The sequence below is a fragment of the Haematobia irritans genome, chromosome 4 (genome assembly GCF_050003625.1).
Source record: "Haematobia irritans isolate KBUSLIRL chromosome 4, ASM5000362v1, whole genome shotgun sequence".
Taxonomy (NCBI): Eukaryota; Metazoa; Arthropoda; class Insecta; order Diptera; family Muscidae; genus Haematobia; species Haematobia irritans.
The window spans coordinates 157,437,086-157,450,657 of NC_134400.1; the positions used below are offsets into that span (position 1 = coordinate 157,437,086).

Below are 13,572 nucleotides of genomic sequence, written 5' to 3' on the forward strand. Positions count from 1 at the left end.
GGTCTATATGGAGGCTATACCAAAATATGGACCGATACTCACAATTTTTGGCACACGTATTTGTGGTCCTACAATACCTCTAGATTTCCAATTCCAGGTAAATTGAATAAAAACTGCGGTTTCTATAAGCCCAAGAAGTAAAATCGGGAGATCGGTGTATATGGGGGCTATACCAAAACATGGACCGATACTCACCGTTTTTGGCACACCTCTTTATGGTCATAAAATATCTCTAGATTTTAAATTTCAGGCAAATTGGATAAAAACTACGATTTCTATAAGCCCAAGACCCCAAATCGGGAGGTCGGTTTATATGGGGACTATATCAAAACCTGGACCGATATAGCCCATCTTCGAACTTGACCTGCCTGCGGACAAAAGACGAGTTTGTGCAAAATTTCAGCACGATTGCTTCATTATTGAAGACTGTAGCGTGATTACAACAGACAGACAGACAGACAGACAGACGGACATCGTTATATCGTCTTAGAATTTCTCCCTGATCAAGAATATATATACTTTATATAGTCGGAAATCGATATTTCGATGTGCTACAAACGGAATGACAAACTTTTTATACCCCCGTCACCATTCTATGGTGGTGGGTATAAAAAGGCTGACGACGTTAAGTCATAGCCGTAAAATCTTTATTTAAAGTATTATATCAATCAAATTTTTTAAACATTCAATTATATAGATGAATTTATAAATAATAAAGATGCAACTAACTACACCCTCACAAAAAATCGCTTCTGTAACATATACTCCCAAACATATTTTGATTCAAGCATATACATTTTTGGGTATTGCCCAAACATTTATATGTTTGATCTCTACCAATATATAATATGTTTGAAAGCATATTGGTCTAAACAATATATGTTTGGGTAGTCTAAGTTCCAAACATTTTGTATTTTTGCATCCAAATTCAATAATGTTGTCTTCCAAAAAACAATATGTTATTATGTGACCATATAATATGTTTGGAAGCATTTTGCACCCAAAAATATTATATGCTTAAAAAAATTCTCCCAAACAATATTGTGCTCAAAATTTTATTTATTTATTTATATATTTACAATCATAATGAATTATGAAAATAAACAGGTAATATAGGTGCTAACAACATAGGTTTTCGACCTGAATGCTCAAAATTTTGTTTCTGCCCAATTGTATATTCCCCCACATCTTTCTCACTTCCACGAGATTTTTTAGTTCTTAGCACCTTTTTCTGTAATACAAACATTGTAGAAGAAATTATTCAATTTTATGATTTTTTTTATTTTAATTTTACCTTTTGCCGGACGGGGATTCGAACAGCGGACCACACAGTTTGTAAGGATCAAAGAAGTAGCTGATCAATTGCCCAAGGAAAAATAAAATGTTAATTTTGTAATAACAAGCAACAACCACCAACTTAATTCAATATCGCTCCCTGTTAAATAGCGCTCCAAGCTACTAAACACATATATGTTTATAGGCTATTTCTAAATTAATATATGTTTGCATCCAAGCATATTATATTTACAAACATTTTATGTCCCAAACATAATATGTTCTAACATATTAACATATATATCCCAAACATGTTATGCTAGTTTATGAACATTATATGTTTGCACTCAAAAATATTGTGTTTAAAAATTTGTGTTCCAAACATATAATGTTTATAGCCAAACATATGAAAAACAGTCTTTTTCATCCGTGTAACTATAAATCGATCCCCAGATTTGAAATCTGGTACATTTCGCTAGTATATGGCCGATAACAACCATTCCAAAATTGGTCCGTATCGATCTATATTATATATAGCCCCGAAAAATTTTATATTTCTATAAAAAATTTTGTCAAAAATTTATTTCTATTGACAATTTTGTCAAAATTTTATTTCTATAGAAAATTTTGTCAGAATTTTATTTCTGTAGAAAATTTTCTCAAAATGTTATTTCCATAGAAAATTTATGAAGCACTTCTTAGTTGGAGAGGAATATTTTGCAAAATCTTCCAAAACAGTAAAAAAATCTGCCATTTTTGGTAGACTTGCTGTTCATAATTGTATATAGCCCTCATATAAAGCCACCCCCATATTTCAATTCTGGCTCTAGTAGTAGTATCTTTATTTCATAATTTTCATTTATATATACATGTTATAAAATTTTTGATGTTACATTTTAGTTACTTGTTTTGTTTTTCTTACAAAAAAATAGATAAAATGAAACAAAGATTTACGGCTATGACATATCGTCGTCAGCCGGAATTTACTTTTAAAAATTTGTGTATGACTTTGAGGGTTGCACATATACGAATATGGAAGTAAATTAGGAATACTCTGACATTATCAGCTTCCTGTATGTAATTGAGGCTGTAATATATTTGACCAAGTTTCTCCAGTCATTATCCCCTCTTCCATCTAATTTTTGTACAACTTCTTGCTCGGACAAGTATGTTTTACAAAAGAATTGAGTCCGCTGGCCTCTAAAAATTGGACAAACAGCTAAGAAATGGTAAAGTGTCTCTCTCTCCGAAAGGTTGCAAAGCGAACATTGATCATCTGCATTGCGATTATGTGAATTTAGATATATTAAGTCCACACGTGCCTTTAAAATCCATGTAATCTCTCTCAAGGTATAACCTCCGGTGAAATACAGTTTGCCTCTATCAGGATCTAAGTTTCTGTAAAAACGTGATGTGCTTTGCTGTGCTCTATGGATCGATTTTTCCCCGTTAACCCGGCACAAGTTTTCCAGCAACAAATCAACTATTCTATTCCAAGATTCCGATGCCGAGGTTTCTCTTAATAATGGCATGCCCAATTCATTCAGTAGGTTATTGATGTATTTGGCCCAAAATAGATTTTTTCTCATTATTATTAGGGTCATCTGATGAGGAAGTCTTTCTGCAGTATATTGATAAATGGTCCTGAAGATGTATCTTCCATTCCCGTTTCGATGTATAAGGCGTAATTTGGTGTACATTCTGGTAATCGTAGAACTAGTTTAAGGAAGAAGCGTTGAAGCTGGTCAACTTGTTCGAAGTTTCCATATCTCCAAATCTGAGCTCCGTATGTCTGTACTGATCTACATGCAGATGTGTACAAATTCAATTTTTGTTCAAGGGAAATATCGTCCTTTCTCAAAAAGTTATTCCATGTGCACTTTATAGCACTTTTTGCCTGGTTATTTCGAGCCTGGATATGTTTCAAAAATTTCATCTGTGGTGTTAGTATTACTCCTACACGCTCACAAAAAATCGCTTCTGTAACATATACTCCCAAACATATTTTGCTTCAAGCATATACATTTTTGGCTATTGCCCAAACATTTATATGTTTGATCTTTCCAATATATAATATGTTTGAAAGCATATTGGTCTAAACAATATATGTTTGGGTAGTCTAAGTTCCAAACATTTTGTATTTTTGCATCCATATTCAATAATGTTGTCTTCCAAAAAACAATATGTTATTATGTGACCATATAATATGTTTGGAAGCATTTTGCACCCAAAAATATTATATGCTTAAAAAAATTGTCCCAAACAATTTTGTGCTCAAAATTTTATTTATTTATTTATATATTTACAATCATAATGAATTATGAAAATAAACAGGTAATATAGGTGCTAACAACATAGGTTTTCGACCTGAATGCTCAAAATTTTGTTTCTGCCCAATTGTATATTCCCCGACATCTTTCTCACTTCCACGAGATTTTTTTAGTTCTTAGCACCTTTTTCTGTAATACAAACATTGTAGAAGAAATTATTCAATTTTATGATTTTTTTTTATTTTAATTTTACCTTTTGCCGGACGGGGATTCGAACAGCGGACCACACAGTTTGTAAGGATCAAAGAAGTAGCTGATCAATTGCCCAAGGAAAAATAAAATGTTAATTTTGTAATAACAAGCAACAACCACCAACTTAATTCAATATCGCTCCCTGTTAAATAGCGCTCCAAGCTAGTAAACACATATATGTTTATAGGCTATTTCTAAATTAATATATGTTTGCATCCAAGCATATTATATTTACAAACATTTTATGTCCCAAACATAATATGTTCTAACATATTAACATATATGTCCCAAACATGTTATGCTAGTTTATGAACATTATATGCTTGCACTCAAAAATATTGTGTTTAAAAATTTGTGTTCCAAACATATAATGTTTATAGCCAAACATATGAAAAACAGTCTTTTTCATACATGTAAATACTTGTAGTCTGGTACTATTTCAGGTCGTTCCCCTTGATAGATCCACGCATTATTTTGGGATATTCGACCTCCTTTGCGAAAGACCATAATTTTGGATTTACTTGCGTTAACCACAAAATTCAATTTATTGCAGTATTCCTCTAATTTATTAATCATAATTAGGCACTAGGTTCTTCAGCTAGTAAAACTATATCGTCGGCATACAGTAAAACCCTAATATTAATGTCTTCTATATACAGTCCTTCACCAAGGGACTCGCTTAGATCATTGATATAGAGGGAAAACAGTAAAGGCGATAAAAGACAACCTTGCTTTACACCTGACTGAGTTTCAAAATAACTAGATAGCTCTCTTCCAGTCCACACTGCGGACTGCGTATTACTATATACAGCCTCTATCATTTTTACATATTTTAGTGAAATTCCCATTCCATTACTGGCTCTATAATTACCGCACAAAAGTTCATATAGGTTCGTAATTATTTCTTCCCTACCGGTCATGAACTGAATATATATGTATTTAATAGACCTTTCTCTTCTAACTAACAATTTAGAAGATGATGTGGCCTTGCCATGGCCGCAACCCAAGTAATTTAATTGTGGATGACCGTCTTTAGTAGAAGTTTCTACACCCTCAAAACAATCGCTTCTTTAACATATGTTCCAAACATATTTTGCAGGAAGCACATATATTATTGGATACTGCCGAAACATTAATATGTTTGTTTTATGTGAACATATTATATGTTTGGAAGCATTTTGAGCCCAAAAATAGTATATGCTTGGAAGAATTTTTCCCAAAGACGATTGTGCTCATTGCCTAACATACTCGTAATTTTCACTTCCACGAAATATTTTAGTTCTTGGCACCTTTTTCTGTAATACACATAATGTTGAAGAAATGATTCACTTTTATAAATTTTTTTAAATTTTACCTTTCGCCTGCACGGAGAATCGAACCGAGGACCATACAGTTTTTAAGCCATCACACTATCCACTGAACCACGTAGCTGTTATAGTCACCAGTAGATAATTATCGTTATAAGTTACATTTATATAGCATCCCAGCAAAAAAATTCGGAAGTTCTTCCAAAGGCACAACTTTAAAAGCACTTCCAGAAGATGCACTCCCAATGATGTTCTTTATTTTAACTACCCAGGAAGTTCTTTTAATTCAATTTTTTATAACTTGGTTTTTTTCATACTTTTAATGGGTAATTTTAACTTTACTGTTTCAAATAAGTTAAAAACAGAGTAACAATTCAGAAAATGGTACAAATCATTTAAATTTTGTCGAGAAAAATGCTAAATCCAATCTGAAAAAATTGTGAATTTTTGAAAATATTTGTGGTCAAACGTTTCCGACAAGCGTTAGAATCCGATTAAAATTATAAAAAATTATAAAAATTATTTATTTGACAAAGTATCACAGATTTATTAATTTACATCCAAAACATTGAATTCGGATCACACCTAAAGAAGTGATGCAAATTCAGTGCAACGGCTGTTGAAATGGAGAACTTCCGTCCTATGACAAGCCCATGTTAAATTCATCGCTTCTGCGTCAAATTTGCAGCACTTCCGGATCCAAAAAGAACATTTTCATTACTTTTTTGGCGACGCTTTTTTGCGCCTACGAGCCCATGCAAACATAGCATTATTTAACAGAAACATACATTTGTTTGCCACGTGGAGCAGTGGTTAGCATGTCTGCCTTGCATGCAAAGGGTCGTGGGTTCAATCCCTGCTCCGACCCAACACCACATTTATATTTATACTATATTAAATTTTTATAATGAAACTTCGAAATGTGGGTTATTAAAGATTTATAGTCAGTAACAGTGCTTGATATAAACGAAAAAAATAACAATTTTGTAACAAAAACTGTTTTTGGTACATAACTTTAAAACTTTGGAAGGAACTCAAAAACTCTAACAAAAGCAGAACGTGGAGTCGAGTATAAACATACATAAATAATTTTATAATATAAACATAAATTTATTTAGGCGTGAACAGTTTTTTACAGGCATTTAACATCATCGCCCTAAAATGCCTTTTATTTTTCTTTAATAATTCATTTTAAAGAAAATAAACTTTTTAAATTGTTTTATCTGCAAAACTCGAACTTAATGCCCGCTTTTATATTTGAAGGTGTCCGTCCACTCCTCGTGGACTACTTATTAATAAAGAGGAACTAAACTTTGCTTTTATACATTTTACTGAGTAATTTTTCACTATTTCCTCCTTATTTCATTTTACTGTCCCAACTCTAACAAGTATAAACGGCCGTAAGTTCGGCCAGGCCGAAGCTTATGTACCCTCCACCATGGATTGCGTAGAAAATTCTACTGAAGCCGATGGCAAGGTATCTTAAAACTTCCTAACACCGTAATATATACCACATAGTCCATACCTGGTATATATTAACCCTCCGTCATACACATGTTTCGATAGTCACATTCGTAACACATGGGGCCTGGCCAGACCCACTATGTATATTAATGTATTTATATGGAAAATATGCTATTTTGTTGATATTATTACACCCAGAAAAAAGTGTCTTCGAAACTAAAGGAAAAAATGTTCATCAATTTAGTTTAGCCATTTTATTTCCACTCAGTTAATATTTTGTGTGAAATAATAAAATTTACTTGTTTCAGTAAAAAAATCCTAAACTGAAAGCAGTTAGGAATAGTTCATTAACCCCCATTTTCATGAAGCTCCGTTAGTGGTTCGTTAGCTAACGAACTTTTAAACCGCACTATGAACATATCTGTAATTTTGCCTATATATTCCATACGTCAGTTAGAAACTTAACTGCTGAAAATTTTTCAGTTAAAGTTAACCGGAGAGAAGACATTTGCAATTTACTTTCTGTTAACTGGCAGTTAAAGCCTAACGGAGCTACATGAAAATGGCTGTAACTAGAATAAGGCATGGAATTTAACTAACACTGTCTTCTTCGCTGGGTATAAGAATTTACTACTGAACAAGAACATTTTATTGACTGATAACAAAGCATTCGTAAAAATAAACAAAAACCGAACTAAAACCAAGTTTCCTCAAATTTAGTAAGATTTCTTATAAAATGATAATTTTGACATCCTTTATTATAGAAAGCTTATCATACATACGAATAACACTTGGCATAGAAAAATCTTTTAGTTCATTCATACTAATAAGTATTCAATCCTTTCAAAACTTAAGGAAACACACTTGTTAGAATATAGGATCATTTCCTACATTTCTTTTATCTACCTGTAATCGATACCTGTCTTTGATGTAATCGATATGTTTGCGCGTGGGTTGTTTTTTTAGTTGGAATCGCGTTGTTATGGTATACGGAGAGATTGTTAAAAAATAATATAGTAAAATAATATTATAAAAAAACAAATAAAATATATAAAATATTTGTTATTTTAAATTAGTGAGAAAAATGTTCGTTTTTTGAAAATTGGTTTATAAAAAAGAAACCACCAGCAGAATAACAACCCCTTCATTCGACTTCATTTTGGAATCTTCAATTATCAGGTAATATTCAGTGACGCTACCATTTTGTGAAAAAATTGGTTTTGGATTTTTTTGTTTATATTTGTAGGTATTGAAATTGTAAAAGGTGGACAAAATTGCTTGGAAGCAAATTATTCAAAGTGAAAGGTACTACAAGAAGAAAAAATGTGTTTTAATATTTCAAGGCCAGTCGATGCTGTTGATTCTAAATAAATATATTTAATATATTAATAAAACATGTCTTTTATTGAAGAAAAAATTGCTCATATAAAAATACATAAAATTGTATTTAAGGTAAGGTAAGCAGATCTAAATTTGAAGTAAAAGGTTTACCACAAATATGTAAGATTTGTCCAAATGAATGACAAAAAGTTCAATAAAATCATTCCATATATGAATTCAATTCAGTTAAATTTTTTCATTCTGTAGTATAGTGGTACATAAATATAGGAAAATGTTAACTAATATACGTAATGCATTCTACCTAATTTCTACGAAAATCACATCATTCAAACAAATAAAAATGTCTTTGGCGCTATACGAAGTTCAACTTTCTTCAAAATGAGTTCATTTTAACTTAAAGAAGGGGTCACTTTTTTCTGGGTGTACATTATTACTGTCGTATTTTCCGTCCTAATTTTTTCACACATCGATAGGTAATAACATTTTAGGAGAGAACCAGAAGTTTTAAGTCTCTAGCTATATTATAAGTGTATTTTAATTACAATTAGAATCGAAAAAGGTCTGGCAAGACTCATGTGTCTGTCCGAGGGTTAAACTAAAAGAGGCCGATTAAATACGTATATAATTAAGTTTAAAGTTTCTATAGAAATAAAATTTTGACAACATTTTCTACTGAAGTAAAATTTTGACAAAATTTTCTACAGAAATAAAATTTGGAAAAAATTTTCTATAGAAATAAAATTTTGACAAAATTTTCTATAGAAATAAAATTTTGTCAACATTTTCTATAGAAATAAAATTTTGACAAAATTTTCTATAGAAATAAAATTTTGTCAACATTTTCTATAGAAATAAAATTTTGACAAAATTTTCTATAGAAATAAAATTTTGACAAAATTTTCTATAGAAATAACATTTTGACAATGTTTTCTATAAAAATAAAATTTTGGTAGATTATTTTTGGCTCGAGTGGCAACCATGATTATGAACCGATATCGACCAATTTTTGTGTGATTGGGGATCGGCTATATATAACAATAGACCGATATGGACCAATTTTGACATGGTTATTAGCGGCCTTATACTACCACCACGTTGCAAATTTCAACCGGATCGGATGAATTTTGCTCCTCCAAGAGGCTCCGGAGATCAAATCTGGAGAACGGTTTATATGGGGGCTATACATAATTATGGACCAATTCTTGCGCGTTTGTTAGAGACCACATTCTAACACCATGTTCCAAATTTCAAACGGATCGGATGAATTTGCTCCTCTAAGAGGCTCCGGAGGATAAATCTGGGGAACGGTTTATATGGGGGCTATATATAATTATGGACCGATATGTACCAATTCTTGCGCGTTTGTTAGAGACCACATTCTAACACCATGTTCCAAATTTCAACCGGATTGGATGAATTTTGCTCCTCTAGGAGGCTCCGGAGGTAAAATCTGGGGATCGGTTTATATGGGGGCTATATATAATTATGGACCGCTGTGGACCAATTTTTGCATGGTTGTTAGAGACCATAAACTAACACCATGTACCAAATTTCAGCCGGATCGGATGAAATTTACTTCTCTTAGAGCATTCGCAAGCCAAATTTGGGGGTCCGTTTATACGGGGGCTATACGTAAAAGTGGACCGACATGGACCAACTTTTGCATGGTTGTTAGAGACCATATACTAACACCATGTACCAAATTTCAGCCGGATCGGATGAAATTTGCTTCTCTTAGAGCAATCGCAAGCCAAATTTGGGGGTCCGTTTATATGGGTCTGTACGTAAAAGTGGACCGATATGGACCAAATGTTGCATAAATATTAGAGACGATATACTAACACCATGTACTAAATTTCATCCGGATCGGATGAAATTTGCTTCTTTTAGAGCTATCGCAAGCCAAATTTGGGGTTCCGTTTATATGGGGGCTATACGTAAAAGTGGACCGATATGGACCAATTTTTACATGGTTGTTAGAGACCATATACTAACACCATGTACCAAATTTCAGCCGGATCGGATGAATTTTGCTTCTTTTAGAGCAATCGCAAGCCAAATTTGGTGGTCTGTTTATATGGGGGCTGTACGTAAAAGTGGACCGATATGTCCCATTTGCAATACCATCCGACCTACATCAATAACAACTACTTGTGCCAAGTTTCAAGTCGATAGCTTGTTTCGTTCGGAAGTTAGCGTGATTTCAACAGACGGACTGACGGACGGACATGCTCAGATCGACTCAGAATTTCACCACGACCCAGAATATATATACTTTATGGGGTCTTAGAGCAATATTTCGATGTGTTACAAACGGAATGACTAAGTTAATATACCCCCATCCTATGGTGGAGGGTATAAAAAGAGTATAGTGGCCTTTCGTTATTTTTATGAAGACCCCTGATTCCTTTTAACGAACCAAGAAAAAAATTGTGCCCATAATGCTAAAATGATAAACAAAACACATATCCACACTTACATAACATAAAATGCTGCTCTCAAGGCGAAAACATATGCTGTTTGTTTTTCAAATGTCTATTCTCTTGGTTCCGAATGCCCATTCTCTTTATTCAAATTAAATAATATTTAGACTTAAGCATATCGAAGCATATCGCGAGCTCTTACATTTTTTGGAACTTTAATGGCTTTAGTCCAAGCAAATTTTTCTGCAAGTATTGCATTCGTTCTCGCGGTATGTTTAGCTCACGAGCAAGTTTTCTACCACGGCGGAGTGAATTTCCATCAAACTGGCCTTATTTTTTCTGAAGGCGTTTACATTTTTTTCACCCAATTTTTGCATGCGATGCAACTATGCAATGAATTCCATCACGAATAACTTTATTTCTGAATGCAATAGATAACAATGCTTTTGTAAGCTTGTAAACAATAAAATAAAGTAACACTGTACTGGAACAAATATTGTCGTGAGGCCAAAGATTTCATGTCCTTAAAATACGGATGCGTGTTGTGCTTAGCGTATGTTAGAAGACACATTTCTTCGATATAAAGTTTTTTTCCTTGTCCAAAAGACGATAAATTTTGTATAGCCGATTTTTCCTTATAATTAAGTGATTGGAATTTAAACTGTGTATCTTAAAATGAAAGCAAATTTTGTTTGACTAAGGTCAACATGCCTTTAATAAGTGTGAAAAATTCATTAAAATTAATGAAATTGTCTTTACATTTGCTGCCTTTTTGCAGCAAAGCAAAAAAGCGTTTAAAAATAGGAAATGTTTTTCAACACATTGTTTTAAAGACGATTTTTACTTGAAACTTTGCATAAATTCTACTTGAAGTCGAGTCTGAATTTGAAAATTTATGTTATCGTTAACACGTTTTTAAAGGACTTAAAGACAAATTCTTTGGAACTGGGCATGCGTTTTTTTTCAGTGTGGAATAAACTGTCAGATGAGCAGTTTCGATAGGTTGCAATACACATCAACTACCCTATATAGCCCGGTCAAGACAACGAAAATAACATATTTTCTTCGATTGTGGAATTCAATCTTACCAAGAAATTTATTTTAAAAACAAAACTATTAGAAGCATTTGTTTAATTTTTGTGAAATTATAGTTCAGAGTTACGGGTAGAGAATTTCATCGCTGGTTCCAATATCTCTCTCCAGATTTCGGCCCAAATTCAAACCATCGCTAACATTCATAGTATCTTTAAGATCAATAGAAATACTTTGATCGGAAAAACTGCTTTTGGAATGCGATGAGGTATCGGGAAAACAGTGGCCCAAAGAATCTTCTGATTGGATTTCCTTTATTCCACCTTCTTCTCGGTATAATTTAGCAAAATAGCGTTTATGTTGTTTTATTTGATCATAATTGCAACTCAAATCATGCTCACGGAGATCTCGTTCACTTCGCAAATTATTCTCAATTATTCTTTGACAAACACTTGAATCGAGATTACGAAAACGAGCAGATGACGATTGTCGACAATTATCTTTAATCCATTGAATTTCAGCATCACATGCAACCACTTTCACTTTATTGAAAGGCAAAGGACGATGTTGAATTAATTCTCTATCAGCATTATAAATTCCCTCTTCAACATCAAATTGATTTTTCTGTAGATTTCGAGGAGGTTTTCTAGCAGTTAAAAACGAGAGAGGTCCCACTGGTGGTATACCTTGGATGTGTTCACTGACATAACGTCTATCTTTAGGGCAACAATAACGCCACTGACTAAAGTCCCCCGTCTGGCCACGAAAGGAAGCCATAACGTGGAGACCATCGTCAAACCACATATCTTCGATATCGTGTAAGACACCATCGATGAATGTACCCTTAAAGGTGAAGTTATATGGCGATGCCAAATGAAGACGGCCATAACCATTGAAATAGCCTCGCTGAAAGTAACCTCGATACTCACTCCCATCAGGATAAATGTACGTGCCATAGCCATCCATACACTGAAGGGCACTCAACCAAACACCAGAATAACGGCTACCAGTGAGTAGACGTTTTTCGTTGCAATTTTTATCGTGGCTCTCATTATAATGGTAACCAGAAAACATATGCGATTTTCGATTAGAACTGGACGATGAATTTGAACCACTGTATACGGATTGTTCTTCATTGTTGTCATCATCCAAACGAAAAGAGAGTTTTCTGTCATTCTTTTTGGCGGAAACTGAAATGTCTTCAAATTCTGGTGGGGCTTTTAAGGTCAAGGAAAAACTATTCATGGGAGATACATCAGAAACTTTCTTCTCAGGCAGCATATTTTCGCAGGAGGGTCCATTTAGTATCACATCTTTCGAATAGTCATTTTCCCCATTACATTCCCCAGTTTCACAGTTCCCGTTTACCTTCAAGCTTTCTGATGTTATATCGTTCTTCATAAAAATTTTCAGCGTGAAGTCGTCAAGCGATGATATTGATTCCGCAGTATTCTTAAAACTTACTACACTCAGTCGTTTGGCCTGTAACCTCTTCACATATATTTCCCCATACAATTCCTCCGCCCTCACTGCGATTTGTGTTGCGTTCTTTTCGTGTTTTTCTTCTGTCATATGTGTAATTTCCTTATCTTTTTCCGGCAATGTTTCTTCTTTCCCTGCCATATCGAATTCTACACCCACACAAAAATTAATCACGAAATATAGAAGCTATTCCTTCTGAAATATGGTGATGGCGAGAAAAGGAAAGAGGTTATTTCCTTGCCTATTTCTCCTTGAAAAATTTTCATAGACAATATAAATGTTGTTGTAATATTTTCCTGACTTGTCACAGTCTATTATTGTCGTTCATTGTCAATGATGGTGAGAAGGTTGAAAGGTATTTCGTAAAAGGGCCTTAATGCAGATAAGGCACTATGTGTGGTACTCTCAAAAATCTTTGACATTGTTATACCCTCCATCATAGAATGGGGGTATATTAACTTTGTCATTCCGTTTGTATCACATCGAAATATTGCTCTAAGACCCCATAAAGTATATATATTCTGGGTCGTGGTGAAATTCTAAATCGCTCTGAGCATGTCCGTCCTTCCGTATGTTGAAATCACGCTAACTTCCGAACGAAACAAGCTATCGACTTGAAACTTGGCACAAGTAGTTGTTATTGAAGTAGGTTAGGTTAAAGTGGCAGCCCGATTATTGATGTAGTTCGGATGGTATTGCAAATGGGTCATATCGATCCACTTTTAC

The 13,572-nt window shown here is 33.5% G+C and overlaps 2 protein-coding genes across 2 annotated transcripts in view; both read right to left on the bottom strand.

The window, feature by feature from the left end:
- Tmc (Transmembrane channel-like) overlaps positions 1-13,572 on the bottom strand; it is a 237,442-nt gene that overhangs the window by 183,910 nt on the left and 39,960 nt on the right. The window lies entirely within an intron of this gene.
- On the bottom strand, positions 11,392-13,136 carry LOC142237266 (uncharacterized). Its single transcript, XM_075308682.1, has one exon. The coding sequence runs from the start codon at positions 12,985-12,987 to the stop codon at positions 11,491-11,493; it is 1,497 nt and encodes a 498-aa protein (XP_075164797.1). The 5' UTR covers positions 12,988-13,136; the 3' UTR covers positions 11,392-11,490.